The 18,726-nt window shown below is 46.7% G+C and overlaps 2 protein-coding genes across 6 annotated transcripts in view; one reads left to right on the top strand and one right to left on the bottom strand.

Moving 5' to 3' along the window:
• Pip5k1a (phosphatidylinositol-4-phosphate 5-kinase type 1 alpha) overlaps positions 1 to 555 on the bottom strand; it is a 43,585-nt gene extending 43,030 nt beyond the window's left edge. For all 5 annotated transcript variants that reach the window (XM_050124619.1, XM_050124616.1, XM_050124620.1 and 2 more), the window contains exon 1: positions 416 to 555. In XM_050124619.1, coding sequence (XP_049980576.1) covers positions 416 to 491 — 76 coding nt within the window. In that variant the 5' untranslated portion in view covers positions 492 to 555. The remainder of the gene's footprint in view (positions 1 to 415) is intronic.
• Positions 556 to 7,369: 6,814 nt separating this feature from the next.
• Vps72 (vacuolar protein sorting 72 homolog) lies at positions 7,370 to 18,588 on the top strand. The gene is made up of 6 exons (XM_050124633.1): positions 7,370 to 7,549; positions 13,933 to 14,085; positions 14,386 to 14,500; positions 15,856 to 16,032; positions 16,775 to 16,919; positions 18,030 to 18,588. Exons 1-6 carry the CDS (start codon positions 7,433 to 7,435, stop codon positions 18,415 to 18,417), a joined length of 1,095 nt encoding a protein of 364 aa, XP_049980590.1. The 5' UTR covers positions 7,370 to 7,432; the 3' UTR covers positions 18,418 to 18,588.
• The last annotated feature ends 138 nt before the right edge of the window (positions 18,589 to 18,726 follow it).

Genomic DNA, 18,726 nt, shown 5'->3' with positions numbered 1-18,726 from the left:
TCAACGATGGATCTATCGACTCCGCAATCAACTGCGGCTCCACCCCACACCGGGGACCCCGTCCGCCAACACTCCGTTGACGCTGTACCCTCTAAGATCCTGGGCTCGAACCTGCGCCTGACGCACGCCGGCCAAGCCCTCCGCCACCCGGCTGTGCCCCCTCCACCATCCTCCATCCCTCCTCCTCAAAGCCCTCAACGACATCGCCGCTGAGACCCAGTGCGGGCGTTTCCGTCGGCTTCTCTTTCCTAGTAGCACCCATCCTTTCCCCCAAACTCCTCCGGGGCTCCCCAGTTGTCCAGTCTGTTAGGGCCAACCACTCGGACACCCCGGCTCCGGGCCCCCCTTTCCCAGGCGTCGCCCCTGCTCCCGCCCCAGCTTTCCCGGCCGGCTGCCCGCGGCCCCCCGGGCTCACCTGCGGTTCCAGCGGGGACCCCGGCATCAAGAGAGGAAAACCCGGCCGCCGCTGGCCCAGAGGAGGCGGACGCCATCTTGGCAGCCCCCTCCCCCTCAGCGGCTTCGCTCCCTTTCAATCGGCTCTTCCTTTTCTCGGAATCGAATCTTCCCCACGTCTCTTCACAGAACCCGCGTTCTGCGGGCTTCTCAGGGGCGTCGTTCAAGCTCCAGGACCCGCTCAGGACCGCACCACCTGCCCGGCATGGGGGAGAGCGCCCGTCTCTCGCCCTCTGAGCAACTCCAACAGCTCTTCGCCAAAGCGCCCTTTTCCCGCCAGCGGGCACCGTCAAGCCGGCTGCCGGCCGCCCCGCGCCCGCGTCCGGGCGAGCCGAAAGGAGACAGCAGGCGGCGGAAGGCCCGACAGCGAGCGCCCTCCTCCTCCTCCCCGACACAGCCTGTTTATCGCCAGCTCCGCCGCTCCGCTCAGGGTGGGCGGCCAAGGAAATCCCAGCACTGCGCGTGCGCGCCGCTTTCCTACAGCTCCCTCCGTCAATCCTGAGGGAAGCAGAACCAATCCGGAGGCGGTCGTGGGTCACGTGTAGATCACGTCATACCCTGAGGACGCAACCGGCGGAAGATTTGGGCCTACGGTGGCCCGGTAGGCCAATGTAGGTTCGTGTCTTTGACTGTGTTGCGCTCAGTTTGCTGTGAGCTCTGGTCGAGAATCAGCTGGACTGAGAAGGACTGGGCGCTTCGAATGACAGCCCTGGAAAGAACCCAGGACGCAGCTCTGGTGTCAAGTCCGAGATGCTAAGCACTTGTGTGCTATAAACACATCACAACCACCAAGAATTCTTCCAGCCTTTACTGTTTAAGGTGCGAGCTTGTGGGACCTTCCTTCTTAAGACATGAGACTAAATCTGTTTTGTTTGCTTCAAACAATGCTAGACACGGAGACAGAGTTCAGTAAATGTAAACATGTTTGATAAATAAGTCAATGGGGATTTGTCAACAATATGACAAGAAAAGTAAGAAAAATACACAAAAACAAAGTTTAAAAGGCCTGTGAAGACGACTACAGAATTCGATCAGACTGTATCCACACGATCTTCCTCCCATCCAAAGTCCTCCTTAGTGTCCAGTTGCTAATTACCTGTGCTCCAAAGGGCACAGAATCACAGAGGAATTCCCTTCTAGCCTAACCTTCGGATGAACTCTGCCCAGTTTTAGCAAAGGACCGTGGTGGCTGTGCGTATCGTGGGAGCTCTAGTGAAGACCTCTCCGACAACCTGAGCTTCGGAAGAGCAAAGCCTGCTTCGTTCTTGGATGTCGTCTCCTGTCACGTCTTTGTACAAGACGGGCACTCAATAATTATTTGAGAAATGAACTCTTAAAAAGGCATGGAAAAGCAACCTAAGGTGGCCCGGATCTGTTTCACAGGTCCTCGGTAAATACTGTTGGATAAATTGTCCATATTTCCAGAACAGGCTTTCAGTTGCCTGGGGACTGTCAAGACATCAGATAAAAGTACCAAGGTTGATGACCCAAGTTCTATCCCTGGCTCACTATGGTGGGATAAGAAAATTGATCCAGCCAGGCACTGATGGTGCGTGCCTTTAATCCCAGCACTCAGGAGGCAGAGGCAGGTGGATCTCTGTCAGTTTGAGGCCAGCCTGGTCTACAAGAGCTAGTTCCAGGACAGCTAGGACTAGTATGTAGAGAAACCTTTTCTCGGGAAAACCAAAAAAAAAAAAAAAAAAATCAAGAAAAGGAGGTACAGGAGAGAATTGCTCCACTCAAGTTTTCCCCCGACCTCCACATACATGAGTGCACACTTAATTAGTTAAGTGTAAATTCACTTAATTGATACCATTTCCCAAATTGCTCTAAAAATCAGCTGAGGGAGACATTAAAGCTATTTCTGATTTTGAAATTGCAAATAGACCATTAAGACCTGAATGACTAAGACAGTTAGCAACAGAATTTTCTTCCTATAATCTTTATTTCAGGCCTAAAAGAAAAAAAAATCCATTTTACAGCATCCTAGTCACCTTTGTTTCTACCTTGAGTACCAGAAAATGGCCGCTGTAACCTGCCCCACCTTGTGCTCTTCCTTTACCTGTGTCTCCCTCAGAAGCCTATTCTTTTTCTTTTTTCTTTTTTTTCTTTTCGGTTTTTTGAGACAGGGTTTCTCTGTAGCTTTGGAGCCTGTCCTGGAACTAGTTCTTGTAGACCAGGCTGGCCTCGAACTCACAGAGATCCACCTGCCTCTGCCTCCTGAGTGTTGGGATTAAAGGCGTGCACCACCACCGCCCAGCCAAGACTCCACTTTTTAGAGCAAAGTGATCCTTTTCATTTTTATAGCTGAAGAAGGTAGACTATGCCTGGTACTCATTAAGTTCCCGAAATATGTTTTCTAAATATGTAAATGGGAGAAGGTGAAATTCCAAAAGTGGAATTAAGATCTGGAATTAAGATATGGTGCGGGGCGGTGGTAGCACACACCTTTAATCCCAGCACTCAGGAGGCAGAGGCAGGTGGATATCTGTGAGTTCCAAGCCAGCCTGGTCTACAAGAGCTAGTTCCAGGACAGGAACCAAAAAGCTACAGAGAAACCCTGTCTTGAAAAATCAAAAAAAAAAAAAATATGGTGGAGCCAGGCATGATAGCACATGCTTTTAATACCAGCAATCTGAAGACAGAGACAGGCAGATCTCTGTGAGTTTGAGGCCAGCCTGGTCTACAAGAGCTAGTTCCAGGACAGGAACCAAAAAGCTACAGAGAAACCCTGTCTTGAAAAATCAAAAAAAAAAAAAATATGGTGGAGCCAGGCATGATAGCACATGCTTTTAATACCAGCACTTTGGAGGCAAAGTCAGGCTGATCTCTGTGAGTCCAAAGCCAGCCTGGTCTACATAGCCAGTTCCAGAACAGCCAGAGTTCCATGGTGAAACCTTGTCTTAAAATAATAATAGCAATAATATAATTATTGTTTAAAGATTTAGGTGTGGTGGTACATGCCTGAGGTCCCAGCTACTCAGAAGGTTAGGGGAGGAAAATCTTCATTTCCAGAACAGCCTAAGCAATAGGCAAAATAGCATATCTTTGTCTCGAGGATAAATACAACAAAAAGGAGAGCTAGGTATGTTTAAGAAGCATTTTATCGTAAGTCTCTCTGCCCAAACTTCCCAGTGCTCGAGGTGTCCTCTGAGTCACGGCGCTTCTCTTTCCCCAGCAACATTTCTGGCATAGCAGGACTGGGGTGATGTGGCAAGGTGTGGAGCAGGGGCAGAGCAGACTGCTTGGGCTTGGTTCTCCTGAGGAAATGGAAAAGGGTGTTCACCAGTACATACTTTCAGGAGGCAGGCATTTGTTGAGCTCAAAGTGGGGCCACCCCTTCCCTCTGGAGTTCCTGTGAGTGCGCTTTATCAAAGCACCTCTTCCCTGCCTCGTACAAGGCCCTCGATTTAATTCCTGGTCCTGAAAAAAAAATGAAAACAACAATGAAAAAAAAAACAGGAAAAGAATGAGTACCTATTTCATCTAGTTAGTCTTCCATTAATTACCTAGCCTCAGCTTTATCCCAGGCACTCAGCATTCCTAATACAGACAGAGACAACCTCTCTCCTCACTTGGGATGTACCTCAGTAGTTGAGTGCTCCACTAGCATTCCTGGGGCCTTGGGGTCAATTCCCAGCAATGAAGAAAAGAAAAACACCCAAATAGAAAAAAAAATCCTTCAACCTAGTATCATGAAACAGTCAAAAGACCAAGGCAGACCAGTTCAAGACTGGCCTTGTTACTACTGCGTTCCAAGGTAGCTTGGATTACATAATGAGACCCTATCTCATAAAACTACTCCGTGGGTAGAGGTATTTGCCATCAAGCCTGTTGACCTGATTTTGTGTCCCAGGGTCCACATAGTAAGAGGGGAGAGCCAATTCCTGAAGTTGCCCTTTGACCTCACCATCAGTGCAGTGGCCCGTGCTCACATGTGAACACAGACACAGTTTTAAAAATGTAATAAAAAATTTAAATATATTCTTTAAAATAGGCCTGTCAGTGGTGGCTCATGCCTTTAATCCCAGCACTTGAGAGGCAGAGGCAGGCGGATCTCTGAGTTCGAGGCCAGCCTGGTCTACAGAGCTAGTTCCAGGACAGGCCTTCCAAAGCTACAGAGAGAAACCCTGTCTTGAAAAACAAAAACAAAAAAATTAAAAAATGCCAGTTATAGTGGTGCATGCTTTTAACTCTAGCACTTGGGAGGCTGAGGCACAGAGAACTCTATGAGTTCAAAGCCAGCCTGATCAACGGAGAGAGTTCCAAAACAGCCAGAACTACATGGTGATACCCTGTTTCAAAGACAGCAACAAAGCAAACAAGCAAAGAAACAAAAGTTCACAAACAAATGGGGATGGGATCATAAATCACTGGAATGAAATTAATAAGTATCAGCATGGAATTGTCTGAGTGCTATATTTCTTTTGTTTTAATTTTTAATTTATTTTTATTTCATGTGCATTGGTGTTTTGCCTGCACGTATGTCTGTGTGAGGGTGTTAGAGGCCCTGGAATTAGAGTTACAGACATTTGTGAGCTGCCATGTGGGTGTTGAGTATTGAACCCAGGTCCTCTGGAAGAGCAGCCAGTGCTCTTAACCACTGAGCCATCTCCCCAGCCCATTGAGTGCTGTATTTTATAACTGTATTTTCAGAACAAACCATGAAAACAGAAGTTTACGCAGTCTCGACAACACAGACTGTTTGAATTTGGAACTATTTCCGAGACTCCGGGAGACATCCTATCCATGTTTGCGGAAACTGTGTCTAGAAAGAGAAGAATGGGTGTTTGGGAACTCCTCACTGTCCTATAATAGAGAGGGAAGAAATGCAAAGGGGACCCTGGAGTGACAGAGAGCTGCATGGTAGGAGAGTGACACCAAAACCGGACGACGGAGCCAGAGCTGGATCCAGAGCTGAATCTGCAGAGACAAGAAGACAAATGTGAGGGACCTAGCTCAGCGACTCTCAGTCTTCCTAATGCTCTGACGCTTAATACAGTTCCCCATGTGCTGATGGCCCACCCTAAAATTGTTTTCATTGCTACCTCATAACTCATGAACTGTTACGATGTTATGCAACGTAAACATCTATGTTTGCTAATAGTCTCAGGCAACCTCTGAGAAAGGGTCATCGCGACCCACAGGTTGAGAACCACTGACCTAGAGGTTTATGCTTATGGTAGTTTCCTGCTAATGTTCACTATAAACTTACTAAAGCTGTGCTAAATGGTTCACAAGAGTTACAGCCCTTCACCTTAACAATCACGTCTCACTTGACAGGTGAAAAATGGGACATTCAGAAATGGACAGCTACCTTTCCTGAGAGTAGTGTGAGTCACGCTACTGCAAGACTTTCAGGCTAAGTCTATGGATTTATTTTGTTTTGTCCAGCTCTTCCAGTTCAGTCTCCTTCCCAAGCGCTGAGATTACCAGTCTCAAATACCACACTGGGCTTTTGCTGGTGGTACTGCTGTTTGCTTTTGTAATTGTTGTTTTGAGGCAGGGTCACATTTTGTAGCCCTGGCTGACCTAGAACTTGTTATGTAGATTTCCAACTCATAGAGATCCCTAGCTTCTGCTTCCCGTGTGTTGGAATTAAAAAGGTGTACAGGCCAGGAACTTAGTTGCTTGTGGGTTGTTGCTGCTTTTCTTTCTTTAAACAAAAGCTTGCTTTTGCTTTTTGGTGTTCTGTGTAACAGTCCTGGCTGTCCTGGAACTAGCTCTTGTAGACCAGGCTGGCCTTGAATTCACAAAGATCCATCTGCCTCTGCCTCCCCAGTGCTGAGATTAAAGGCCTGCGCCGCTACCACCTGGCAACAAAAACGTCCTATGGTTACCTAGGCTGGCCACAAATTGTGATCCTCCTGCCTCAGACATTCAAGTCCTAGGGGTTACCGATGCCTGCCACCACCTCTGCTTTTAAGGTTCTGTTCTGTTTGTTTGTTTGCTTCAAGATAAGGGTTTCTCTGTGTGGCTTTGGCTGTCCCAGAACTCCTTCCGTAGCTCTGACTGCCTGGGACTCAGAGATCCACCTGCTTCTGCTTCGCTAGTGCTGGAATTAAAGGTGTGTGCCACCACCAGCAGGCTTCAGGTTCTGGTCTTAATGACAATAATGTTGGTTTTGAACATGCTAGGGATAAAATTCAGGGAGCATGTACGCTAAACAAGCACACTTCCACTGTGCTATATCCCCAGCCTTCTTTTCATTTTTTTTTTTAAATTTTGAAACAATTCTACTGTGCTAACTAGGCATGCGTTGAATTTGTGATTCTTCTACCCTATAGTTGCTGAGAGTATAGGAGTAACTGTCATTGGAGTTTTAGAGGAAGAAAGTGAAAAAGCCAGGATTTTTAGAAAGGCTCCTGGTAGCAGAATTAAAATCTGATGGGGAGCCGGGCGGTAGTGGTGCACGCCTTCAATCCCAGCACTCGGGAGGCAGAGGCAGGCGGATCTCTGTGAATTCGAGGCCAGCCTGGTCTACAAGAGCTAGTTCCAGGACAGGAACCAAAAGGCTACGGAGAAACCCTGTCTCGAAAAAAATAAAAAAAAAAAAAATCTGATAGGGGGGAAGGGAGCTTGCCCCGGAGCCTTTAATTCTAGCACTCAGGAGGCAGAGGTAGGAAACTCTGTATGAGGTGGAGGCCAGCCTGCTCTGCATAGACAGTTCCAGGCCAGTCGGGGCTAGCCAATGAGACCCTGTCTGAAACAAACAAACAAACAAACAAACAAACAAACAAACAAAAAAGTGGAGGGGAACTCCTGATACTGTTCCAAGGCTCTGCCTAAGAGTGGCCAGGACAGCCTGGAGAAGGCTTAGAGGCTGGCTTTAGAACCGCTCGACACTCGGCTGCTTTTGCCTATAACGCCGGACTTCCACCATTGGCTGCCGCACGCAGGAACTAGTGTGGAGCGCCGATCTCCGCGCACCGGCGCTGGGCTAGGGGCTGCGGATGGCAGCGCTGTCTCCGTGGGCAGCATGAGTTTGGCGGGGGGCCGGGCCCCTCGGAAGACCGCTGGGAACCGGCTTTCCGGGCTCCTGGAAGCCGAGGAGGAAGATGAGTTCTACCAGACGACTTACGGGGGTTTCACAGAGGCAAGAGCTGGGCCCAGGAAGAGGGAGGGAGGAAACGGAGGCTCGAAGGGAAAAACCCTGGACAAAGAGGAAGGGGGCGGGGAGTAGAGAGGTGTTCTGAGAGCTAATGCTCCTGCCTGCACGGCGGAGTCGGGAGGAACACCGTGTGTGTCTGTCTGTCTTTGTGTCTGTGTGTCGGCTTTGCAGTTTCCTTGTCCTGCTGTCGGGTTATTTACAAGAAGAAACCACTTCAGAAACAGAAGCTTAGCATACTTCGTTTGCAGCTTTCAAATCCCTGTACGGTTTTCTTAGATGACCCTTTTATTGGCTGTTCTAAGAGAATCCGTATTTATTTTCCATCATAGAAACAAGATTTTCGTCTAATTACATTTGGCTTCTTTTCATTCTCTGATTGGTTTGTAAGGTCTGTAACACTAGATTTCAGTTTTTTTTTACGTCTGGGGCTGACTCTTGGCTAAATTTTTATTAACAGAAACTATTCATTGATTGAATATATGTTGAGCACCCAGGTCAGCGTACCATATATCGCTGGTGTGCTCCTTGAAAGCCGGGCGGTGGTGGCGCACGCCTTTAATCCCAGCACTCGGGAGGCAGAGGCAGGCGGATCTCTGTGAGTTCGAGGCCAGCCTGGTCTACACAGCTAGTTCCAGGACAGGCTCCAAAGCCACAGAGAAACCCTGTCTCAAAAAACAAACAAACAAACAAACAAACAAAAAACTGTCCTAGAGTTGGGACTATAGTTTGTGGCTTAGTGATAGACCACTTGCCTAGTAAGCCCTAAATCCTGTATTACCAACTCTATCCTGCAAGGGAACTGTCTGGATTTTTAGTCAACTAAAATACTTTTTTTTTTTTTTTTTTTTTTGGAGACAGAGTTTCTTTGTGTAGCCCTGGCTGTCCTGGAACTCACTTTGTAGACCAGGCTGGCCTCAAACTCAGAGAGATCCACCTGCTTCTGCCTCCCAAGTGCTGAGATTAAAGGCATGTTTCACAACCACCTGACTCAACTAAGATACTTTATGATAAAGACTTAAAATCAGGGAAACGTGAGATGTTAGGTATGGTAACAGGTGAGAGGTTTGCGTTTTGTGTTTTAAATTGCATTATATTTTGTGTGCATGCAAATGAAGATCCGAGAGCAGCTTGCGGGAGTTCTATGTCTCCATCCATCCTAAGAGCCCCAGGCATCAAACCCAGGTGGTCAGGGTTGGACAGCAGATTGCTTTACCCACTGAGCCGTATGAAGGCCCCAGAGTGGGTAAGGATAAGCACTCCCAGGGAAATTTAAACAGAGGACATTATAAAAAGCAGACCTTGGTTGGATGAAGAGTGGGGGAGGAGAAGATGAAACAGTGTGTAGAGGCCCTGGAGTCCTGGCCTGAGACCAAGGCGTCTGCTTTTGTTCTCTGGGAGAACAAAGATTGGTATGGCTAGAGGGTGTAGACCTCAGCTGGATTTTTTTTTTTTGTTTTGTTTTGTTTTGTTTTGTTTCTTAGAGACAGGGTTTTTCTCTTTGTAACAGTCCTGGCTGTCCTGGAACTCACTTTGTACATGGCCCTGACTGTCTTGGAGCTCACTATGTAGACTACTCTGGCCTCACAGACATCCCCCCCTTCCATGCCCAGCTTAGGTGCCCCCTCCCAGGAGTACCAGCTTCCATGTAGCCCTGGAGCTCGCTTTGTACACCAGACTGTCCTGGAACTCAGAAATTCCCCTGCCTTTCCCTCTGACTGCTGGGGTTCAAAGCGTGCGCCACTGTGCCTGGCCTTATGTCGTTTGTTTAAAATGGGGTTACTTAGCCAACCTCAAAGTTGAGGCTGCCTTTTGTCTCAGACTCCTGAGTCTGGAATTGTAGGCACTTGTCACTGCCCTCGGTGTCCCCCTGCCATCTCCTGTCAGATTCTGTGGGACAGGGAGGCAGCATTAAGCAGGCTGACTTCTCATCTAGAGGTCTGAGATGATGCATCAAAGTTCCATCATTAAAAATAAAACGGAAAAAAGATTACTCTATGGCTGGTAATCTCAGGGAGACAGACAGCCGGGTCGCCTCCAGTTCCAGGCCACCTGGGCTGTGTTTCCAGTTCCGTCCTGACTCGTGTGTGTGTGTGTGTGTGTGTGTGTGTGTGTGTGTGTGTGTGTGTAATTAATGAGATAAGCCTAAAGAGGGCAGAGGCAGAAAAGAAACATGGACAGGGGCTAGCTGAGGATGTCACTGTTGTTCAGGGCTAATTTGCTTAGCGTGCCTGAAGACCTGGGTTCCATTTCCCAGCACTGTGGGAAGAAGGTGGGTATGGGACCGTGTTGTAGGGTGGAAGGGAGATTTTTGGAAAAAGAGTAGACAAGACCTTATGACTAGCTAGGAGCTTCTATGTGCACAGCTTTAGTAAACTAGTTTAAAATAGATCTCTCTTCATCCTTCCTCCAAGATTCGTTTTCCTGTTCCTGTCATTTTATGAGATGTTATTTAATAGGTGCACTTCATGCTTCCAAGAAGGATTTAAGAAAGGTTACAGTAGGAAATTAGGAGCGATAAAAATAGAAAATGAGCGGAACAAAATATGCTGTACTAATGTATGAAATTTTCAGACTAAGTAAAAATATTAATTTTCTTCAAAAAATCAGAAGTAATTGTGCCAAGAATCTATGCTAAGGTGGAAATGGCATTTGATAGCTGTGAGCTTCCTAGCAGCCAGACTGAATTTGTCCTTTTGTAAGACTGAAGTGTACAGTGTATTAAGAAAGGCAAACTTACTCAGCGTTAAATTGTTGGGAGAATTTCTCATTATTTCCTTCCATGAGGTTCAACTAAAGTACTCATGGATTTGGTGGATGGAGAGCATTCTGGAAAGGAGCCCAGTGCTGCGACACTAAATCCACAGTGTAGTGGATACATCAGATTGGGCCCACTCGGGACTTGATCTACCACTCTGTGATGTGGCTTAGAGCAGGGCTGAGGGAGTTAATGTCTTCTGAGTCTTTCACACAGTGGCTCGGAAGAATAGTGCTCATTTGTGCTGGACTGAACTCTGGCAGGCTTGGGATTTCAACCGTTTGTTATTTGCTTGCTTTGGCAACATGTGTACCACAGTTAATCCGCTAGTTGAATCACTGATTGAAGAGCGAGCACTGCTTGAGGTGCCCAGCACAGCTGACTTCCCCTCATCAAGTGATGTCCCCCCTTTCCAGTGTAGCTGCCATTTAAATCTTGACCAGTACTACCTCAGGTTGCACTTGAGGTTCTGTACCCTAGCCCTTCTAACACCCACAGCTTTCTCAAACATTCCATGTGCGTACCCCACATCCTCAGTGGCTTCCGTCGTCCATAGTAGTATTCAAATGGCTTTCTGTCCCAACACAGATGAAGAACACATTTCTCTCAGTAACTACCTCAGCAGTGATGATCAGCAATGGGATAGGTCAGATGAGGGGGGCTGAGAGCCATCGGCCAACAGATTGAGTTATAAGTTTATTACTTTGACATTTAAATTTTCCCAAGGGGCTGGAGTTGAGATAAGAGCAGTTGCTGCTTTTGCAGAGGACCTGGATTTGGTTGCCAACACCTTCATGATGGTTCACGGCCATCATAACTTTTTTGTGTTCTTTGGTATTTTGAAACAGGGTTTCTCTGTGTAGCTCTGACTGTCCTAGAACTCGCTCTGTAGAGCAGCCTGGCCTTAAGATCACAGAGATCTGCCTGCCTCTACCTCCCAAATGCTGGTATTAAAGACACCACCACCACCTGACTCATTCATAACTCTTAATTTTAAAGAATCTGATTCCCTGATTCCCCTTCTGGCCTCCTTGAGCACTAGGCACACACCCACACATGCACATACACACATGCAAGCAAAATGCATATCCACTTACAATAAATATGTTTCTCCATTGGGAAAATGGTAGACTTCTTTTGAACCTAGAGAAGTCATTGTTGGAACTAGAGCAGTCAGCTAACGCGCTCCTCTTTTCCTTTCTGTCATTTGTGGGGGGGAGGGCGTGTGCCACCCCTTCTGTCATTTGTGTGTGGGAAGGGTCGTGTGCCACCCTTTTTGTCATTTGTGTGTGTGGTGGGGGGGTGTGCCACCCCTAATCGTGAAAGCCGAAGGACAATGTGTCTTGGCGTTGGTTCTGTCTACCAGGTGGGTCCTGGACCAGGTCTCTGGGCTTCTCTACCTGCTGAGCCATCTCACTGGCTTTAATACAGTTTCGTAGCAGGGGAAACTGTGCTTGGGTCTAAATCCTTATTCCATAAATAGCTGTGCGTGTGTCTGCCTTCCCACCTACCTGTGATTCATTCCTCCCCCTTGGCTGTTTTAAACACTGTATTAAACCATGTATTAAATCAAGACTCATGTCCTTTTTGTCCTTCATGGTAGTACAGGTTCAGCAAGCTTCAGTTAGCTCACATCTAGCGCACTACCATGAGACTGTCTTTAGAAAAACAGAGCCAGGGCCTGGAGAGATGGCTCAGTACTGAAGAGAATGTCCTGCTGCTCTTCCCGCGCTCAGTGCCCAGCGCGCTGTCTTCTGAACTCTGTAGGGCCTTCACTCACCCAGCACACCCACACATAAATAAAATCCTGAAGAAAGAGAAGAAAGCTTTCACAGCCTCTGGCTTTTTGTAAAGGAGTCTAAAGTTTAGACTCTTGGACTACCAGGCTGTTCTGATTTGCAACTTTTTTTTTTAACTTAAGCATCTTTAATGGAAGTTGTATATGAGACACTACTCCTGCCTCTTCTCAATCATTTCTGCTTGTGTTTGTCCTTCTCCTTTCCTGCAGCTGAGACTTGGCTTCCCTTCCAGGATCTTTTGTGGTCTTTGTTCAGCTTTAGTCTGGTGCTAACCACCTTGCTGGGGAGCATGCTCACATGGACAGTTGTGCTATTAGCCTTTTCTCACTGCACTTGCTCAGTGTAGATGACGTATTTCTCACTGCACTCAGTGTAGATGACGTATTTCTCACTGCACTCAGTGTAGATGACGTGTTTCTCTCACTGCACTCAGTGTAGATGACCTATTTCTCACTGTACACTTGGACCACTTTGCCAACCTGCTGGCCTTTGTAGTATCCCCGGACAACCTGAACTTCATGCTCCTTTTGAATGGGCAGAGATTGAACATTGTGCTTCTGTCTCAACTCTTATAAAGAGGGGAAGACAAAGCTGGTCTGTGGTAGCACACGCTTTAATCCCAGCACTTGGGAGGCAGGTGGATCTCTGTGAGTTTCAGGCCAACCTGGTCTATAGAGTGAGCTCCAGGACAGCCAGAGCTACACACAGAAACCTTGTCTTGAAAAACCAAAAAGAAGAGGGCAAGACATGACCCTTCTCCGAATGTGAGGTACACTGAAAAGCCGTTTGAGGTTCTTGCTTCAGTCAGAAGCCTCAAAAGGATTGAATTTCATTTTGGCGGCTGCAATCAGCGATAGCCACAGAAGGTTACTGTTGTTTTGCGTCAGGGATTCTCTAAGTAGGTCTGGCTGTCCTAGAACTCACTATGCAGAACAGGCTGGTTTCACAGAGATCCACCTGCCTCTGCCTCCCAAGTGCTGTGATTAAAGGCCTGTGTCACTAATGCCCCGTTTGCAGTTTTTTTGCTTTTTATTTAAAACACCAGTAGGGATTGAACCCAGGGTCTATCACATGCTAAGAAAGCACTCTACTGTTGAGCTGTAGTTCCAGGCAGAAGCGTAGCCCATACTGTCCCCAAACTCACGATCCTTCCTGGTATCTGTCACCACATTTGGCTGTTTTTGTTCTTATTTATGTAGGGGTTCTTAGTTTTATTTCATGTATTACTTTTTATTTTTTATTATTTTTGTTTATTTTTGGTTTTTTGAGACAGAATTTTTCTATATAAAAGCACTGCTTGTCCTGGAACTTTGTAGACCAGGTTGGCCTCAAACTCACAGAAATCCTCCTACCTCTGCCTCCTGAGTGCTGGGATTAAAAGTGTATGCCCTTTTCTTTTTATTTATTTATTAAAAGTGTATGCCTTTTAATTTTTATTTTCTGTATGTGGTGGATGTTTTGCTTATATGATTGTTTTTACACCAAATGTATATACTGCTCGTGGATGTTAGAAGAGGTAGGGTCCCCTGGAACTGGAGTTATAGGTGGTTGTCAACTGCTTTGTGGGTACCTAGACCTGAACTTGGGTCTTCCAAAAGTGCAGTTAGTGCTGTCTTTCTAGCCCCAGTTTCTGTGTTTTTGAGACAAGGTTTCATGTTCCTCAGGCTGGCCTCAAACTAGCAACATGGCCAAAGATGGCTTTGAATTTGTTTTTTGTTGTTGTTTTTAATTTTTTATTTTTATGTGCATTGGTGTTGTGCTTGTATGAGGGTATCAGAGCCCCTGGAACTAGGGCTCACCTCCCCTGTCCTCAGGAATCTGGAGATGATGAATATCAGGGGGACCAGTCTGACACGGAGGATGAGGTAGACTCCGACTTTGACATTGATGAAGGAGATGAACCATCCAGTGACGGAGACGCAGAAGAGCCCAGAAGGAAGCGCAGGGTTGTCACCAAAGCCTATAAGGTACAAAGGAACCTTTGGTTTCCTTGGACACCAAGGAAACCTTTGTGTGTGTGGGGAGGGGGGAGCGGTGTGGGATTGGGGCGGGTTGTTTTGTTTTTTGTTTTTTTGCTGTGCAACCCTGTCTGGCTTCAGACTCAAGGATGTTTGCCTGCCTCTGCCTCCATGTGCTGGGATTAAAGTCGTACTCTTTGGACTACCTTAATTGTATTCTCTTACTGGGTGCTAGTTTTCTCTGATAAAGTCCTCACCTTTACCCTTATCTCTTATGTTTTCTTGTGTGTGGTTCTAATTTGTCCCCAGGAGCCTCTAAAAAGCTTGAGGCCTCGAAAGGTCAGCACCCCAGCAAGTAGCTCTCAGAAGGCCAGAGAGGAGAAGGCACTGCTGCCCCTGGAGCTACAGGAAGACGGCTCTGACAGTGAGTTAAAATGTTCTGCGTTACGTTTACCAAGGTGATAACTACTATGTGTAAGGAGGATCCTGTCGATGTGTATACGTGTGCCTACTTGAGCGTATGTGCACTTGTGTGCACAGATGCATGCAAAAGCAGAAGAGCTAGAGGTACCATTCTCTGGGGGAGGGTTGTTACGTGTGTGCCAGTGTCTGAGCTGCAGTGGCATGATTGCTCAGCAAGCACTTGAGCGACCTAGCCGGCTGTTCAGCTCAGGAAATTCTTATTCTTAGAAATAGACCTAGGCCTGATGGTGCAGGCCTGTAATCAGAGCTCTTCCTGCAGAGAATCGCAAGTTCAAGGCCATCCAACAGTTGAGTGAGAATGTCTCAAAATAAAAAATATGAGGGCTGAGAAGATGTCTCGATAGGTAAAGGTGTTCGCTGAGAAGATGTCTTCATAGGTAAAGGTGTTCGCTGTGAAGATGTCTTGATAGGTAAAGGTGTTCGCTGCAAAGCCTAATGACCTGAGTTCTGTCCCTAGGACCACATGGTGGAAAGAGAACCAAGCCCTAAAAATTCTCTGATTTCCACATGTGCTGTCCCCCCATAGATAAATGTAATAAAAAAAGGTTAAGGTACTAATAAAATATAACTATGAAAAGGTGTGGAGATTTAACCAGTGATAACATACTTACTTCCCAATACCACAAAAAATAAAAAGACTAAAATATTTAAGAAAATCTGTATACAACTTAATTCTTAAGTCATTAAAAAATAGGGAGGCAGAGGCAGGCGGATCTCTGTGAGTTCGAGACCAGCCTGGTCTACAGAGCTAGTGCCAGGACAGGCTCCAAAGCCACAGAGAAACCCTGTCTTGAAAAAAAAAAAAAAAAAAAAAAAAAAGTAATCTACAGAAGGAAACAGGGTGTGATGTTTCCAATAGATGATGTGACTAAAGGCTGCAGACATTATTTTATTACGCTTACTAACATTTTTATAAGCTTAAATTGTTTTTTTATTTTTTTAAATTTTTACCTACATATTTTTTGTAAGCTTAAATTGTTGAGTTTGTTTGTTTTTTGGTTTTGTTTGTTTTGTTTAATTTTTAGCTGGGCATGATGGCACGTGTCTTTAATCCCGTTGCTCCAGATGCAGAGGCAGGACATCTCTGAATTCAAGGTCAGACTGGCCTACATAGTTCCAGGACAGTCAGGGCTACATTGTTGGAAGCCTGTCTAACGAGAAAAAAAATAAAGGAAGGAAGGAAGGAAGGAAGGAAGGAAGGAAGGAAGGAAGGAAGGAAGGAAGGAAGGAAAAAGAAAAAGAGAGAGAGACTACAGAAATGAATTGAAAGATTTCTTCCCATCTTACTTCTTGCAGGTCGGAAGTCTATGCGTCAGTCTACAGCCGAGCACACGCGGCAGACTTTCCTTCGGGTTCAAGAGAGGCAGGGACAGTCGCGGAGGCGGAAGGGTCCCCACTGTGATCGACCACTCACCCAGGAAGAGCTGCTCAGGGAGGCCAAGATCACAGAGGAGCTGAACTTACGATCACTAGGTCAGTTGTGGTTGGAGGAAAGGAGGTGGAGACACTGAGGCCGCAGGAGAAAAGCTGACCCTGCAGGACCAGAGGAATGGAGATTTGAGGCAGAATAATTAGAAGGTTCACATTTAATAGTCCCAACTATTAAAGGTGCACTTGGGAAGCAAAGACAGGCAATCTCTTTGAGTTCAAGGCCAGCAAGAGCCACTTGAGGAGAGCATGTCTCCCTCACAGACAAACAAGGGGAACTGTCCTCAGGAATTGTATCTTAGCTGAGAACTGGACACACTCTGTCTGGTCGTCATGTTGGGGTGAAGAGCAGGTTGCCGGGCTGTGGGGTTGGGAGGAATATGCTGAGAACTGATGGGTTCCTATCACAAGGCCTCTGCCTACCTGAGATTCTTCCCGTACTGAGTGAGTAAGGAGCCTGTGTATCTGAGAAAGGAAGGACTTGTGCCAGAGTGGGAGTGATTAGATTGACAAGTAAGATCATAGGACAGGGCCATGAGATCTGTGATGGCTCAGTCGTAAAGGCACTTGCCAACATCCCCGTTGACCCGAGTTTGATCCTTGGAATCCACGTGATATACGCAGGGAACTGACTCCATAAAGTTCCCTCTGACCTCTGCATGTGTGCACACACACATACATAAACACTCGTAAATAAATAAATGTAACTTAAATAGACCATGAGCCAGAGCTAGAGTGTGGGAAAAGGAAAACTGATTATTTCCTCATTTCTCCTTTGCTCCTGAAGAGACCTATGAAAGGCTTGAGGCTGACAAAAAGAAGCAGGTTCACAAGAAGCGGAAGTGCCCTGGGCCGATCATCACCTACCATTCAATGACAGTGCCACTCGTCGGGGAGCCCGGTCCCAAGGAGGAGAATGTGGATGTAGAAGGGTGAGTGACTCCCGTGCCCCTGGCTTCTCCCCATCACACTCCTCACCGCACATCTCAGATCTCATCCCTTCCTGTAGCTCTGGCTGGCCTGAACTCACTATGTAGCCCAGGCTAGTCCCAAACTCATGATCTACCTGTGTCTTTCTCTTTAGTACTTAGTACTGGGATCACAAATGTGAATCATCATGCCTAGTTTTTATTTGCTTGTTTCCTGAAACAGGGTTTCTGTGTGCAGTCCTGGCTATCCTTGAACTCGCTCTGTAGACCAGAGCTGGCCTCAAACAGAGATCTGCCTGTGGAGTTAAAGGCATGCTCCCCGACTAGCATTTTTATTTTATTTATTTTATGTTAAATGTGTATCAGTGTTTTGCTTGCGAGTATGAAGAAGGGGACAGATACCTTGTAACTGGAGTAGAAAATGGTGTGAGTCACACTTTGGGCTCCCATATCTTTGGGAGAGTAGCCAGTGTTCTTTTTAAAAAAAAAAAAAAAATAGTTATTATGTATACAGTGTTCTGCCTGCAGGCCAGAAGAGGGCATCAGATGTGGTTGCTGGGAATTGAACTCAGGACCTCTTGAAGAGCAGTCAGTGCTCTTAACCTCTGGCCATCTCTCCAGCCCAGTAGCCAGTGCTCTTAATTACTGAATCATCTTTCCAGCCCCATGTCCAGCTTTTTTTTTTTTTTTAATAACTCATCCTGCACCCAATTTTATTTATTTTATTTTTTTTTAATTTTTATTTTTAGATTTATTTATTTATTATGTATACAACATATGCCTTGATGTATGCCCGCACGCCAGAGAAGGGCGCCAGACTTCAGTACAGATGGTTGTGAGCCACCACATGGTTGCTGGGAATTGAACTCAGGACCTCTGGAAGAGCAGCCAGTGCTCTTAACCTCTGAGCCATCTCTCCAGCCCCCATGTCCAGCTTTTTGTTGTTGTTTTTGTTTGTTGTCTCTGCAGTGGCTTAAAACTCAGGGAATCATTTTCTCTCCACCTCTTGAACTGATGTTACAGGCATGAACTACCACACCCAGCCTGGCTTCTTCCTCTCGCTGCCTCTTATCTTCTCCTCAGCATTTTGTATTTTCTGTCTTTTGCCCTCAGACTTGATCCTGCTCCTGCAGCTTCTGCATTGACCCCACACACTGGGACTGGAGCCGCTGGCGCTCCTGCTCACTGCTCACGCACCTTCATCACATTTAGTGATGATGCAACATTTGAAGAGTGGTTCCCCCAAGGGCGCCCCCCGAAGGTCCCTGTGCGGGAGGTCTGCCCAGTGACCCACCGTCCAGCTTTGTACCGCGACCCTGTAACAGACATACCCTATGCCACTGCTCGAGCCTTCAAGATCATTCGTGAGGCCTACAAGAAGTACATCACTGCCCATGGACTGCCACCCACTGCCTCGGCCCTCGGCCCCGGTCCCCCGGCCCCTGAGCCACTCCCTGGCTCTGGGCCCCGGACCTTGCGGCAGAAAATTGTCATCAAGTAGACGCTTGCTCCTTAGAAACATCTTTCTTCTGCCGACTTGGGCTCACAGGTCCGCCGTTCCCTTTGTCCTCCCTCATCTTTGCTCTGGGTTTTGTTTTAAATCATTTCCTTCCCTAGTTCATTCTGGTTTTGTTTTGTTGTTTTTTCAATTCTAATAAAATGGTAAAATCCCTTTTGTGTGGTGTGTAGGGTTGGAGGCAAGATATGAATGTGTTAGAGTATAGGTATATTTGAGTTGTTTAGTTTTGTTTGTGATAGCATTGAACATGTGGCCTTGTTCATGCTGGACAAATGGTCCGCCACTGAGATA

The sequence above is a fragment of the Alexandromys fortis genome, unplaced genomic scaffold, assembly GCF_014885135.2.
Source record: "Alexandromys fortis isolate MF-2015 unplaced genomic scaffold, M_Fortis_MF-2015_v1.1 scaffold_218, whole genome shotgun sequence".
Lineage (NCBI taxonomy): Eukaryota > Metazoa > Chordata > Mammalia > Rodentia > Cricetidae > Alexandromys > Alexandromys fortis.
Note: the sequence above shows the minus strand (reverse complement) of the source record. Positions and strands in the feature narration are given on the sequence as shown.

Bases quoted from the DNA above. Each gene is read 5' to 3' on its own strand.
- Vps72 (XM_050124633.1), top strand. From the start codon at position 7,433: ATGAGTTTGGCGGGGGGCCGGGCCCCTCGGAAGACCGCTGGGAACCGG. The intron at 14,086-14,385 runs GTACAAAGGAAC...ATTTGTCCCCAG, and splicing joins TTGTCACCAAAGCCTATAAG to GAGCCTCTAAAAAGCTTGAG. The intron at 16,033-16,774 runs GTCAGTTGTGGT...TTGCTCCTGAAG, and splicing joins GCTGAACTTACGATCACTAG to AGACCTATGAAAGGCTTGAG.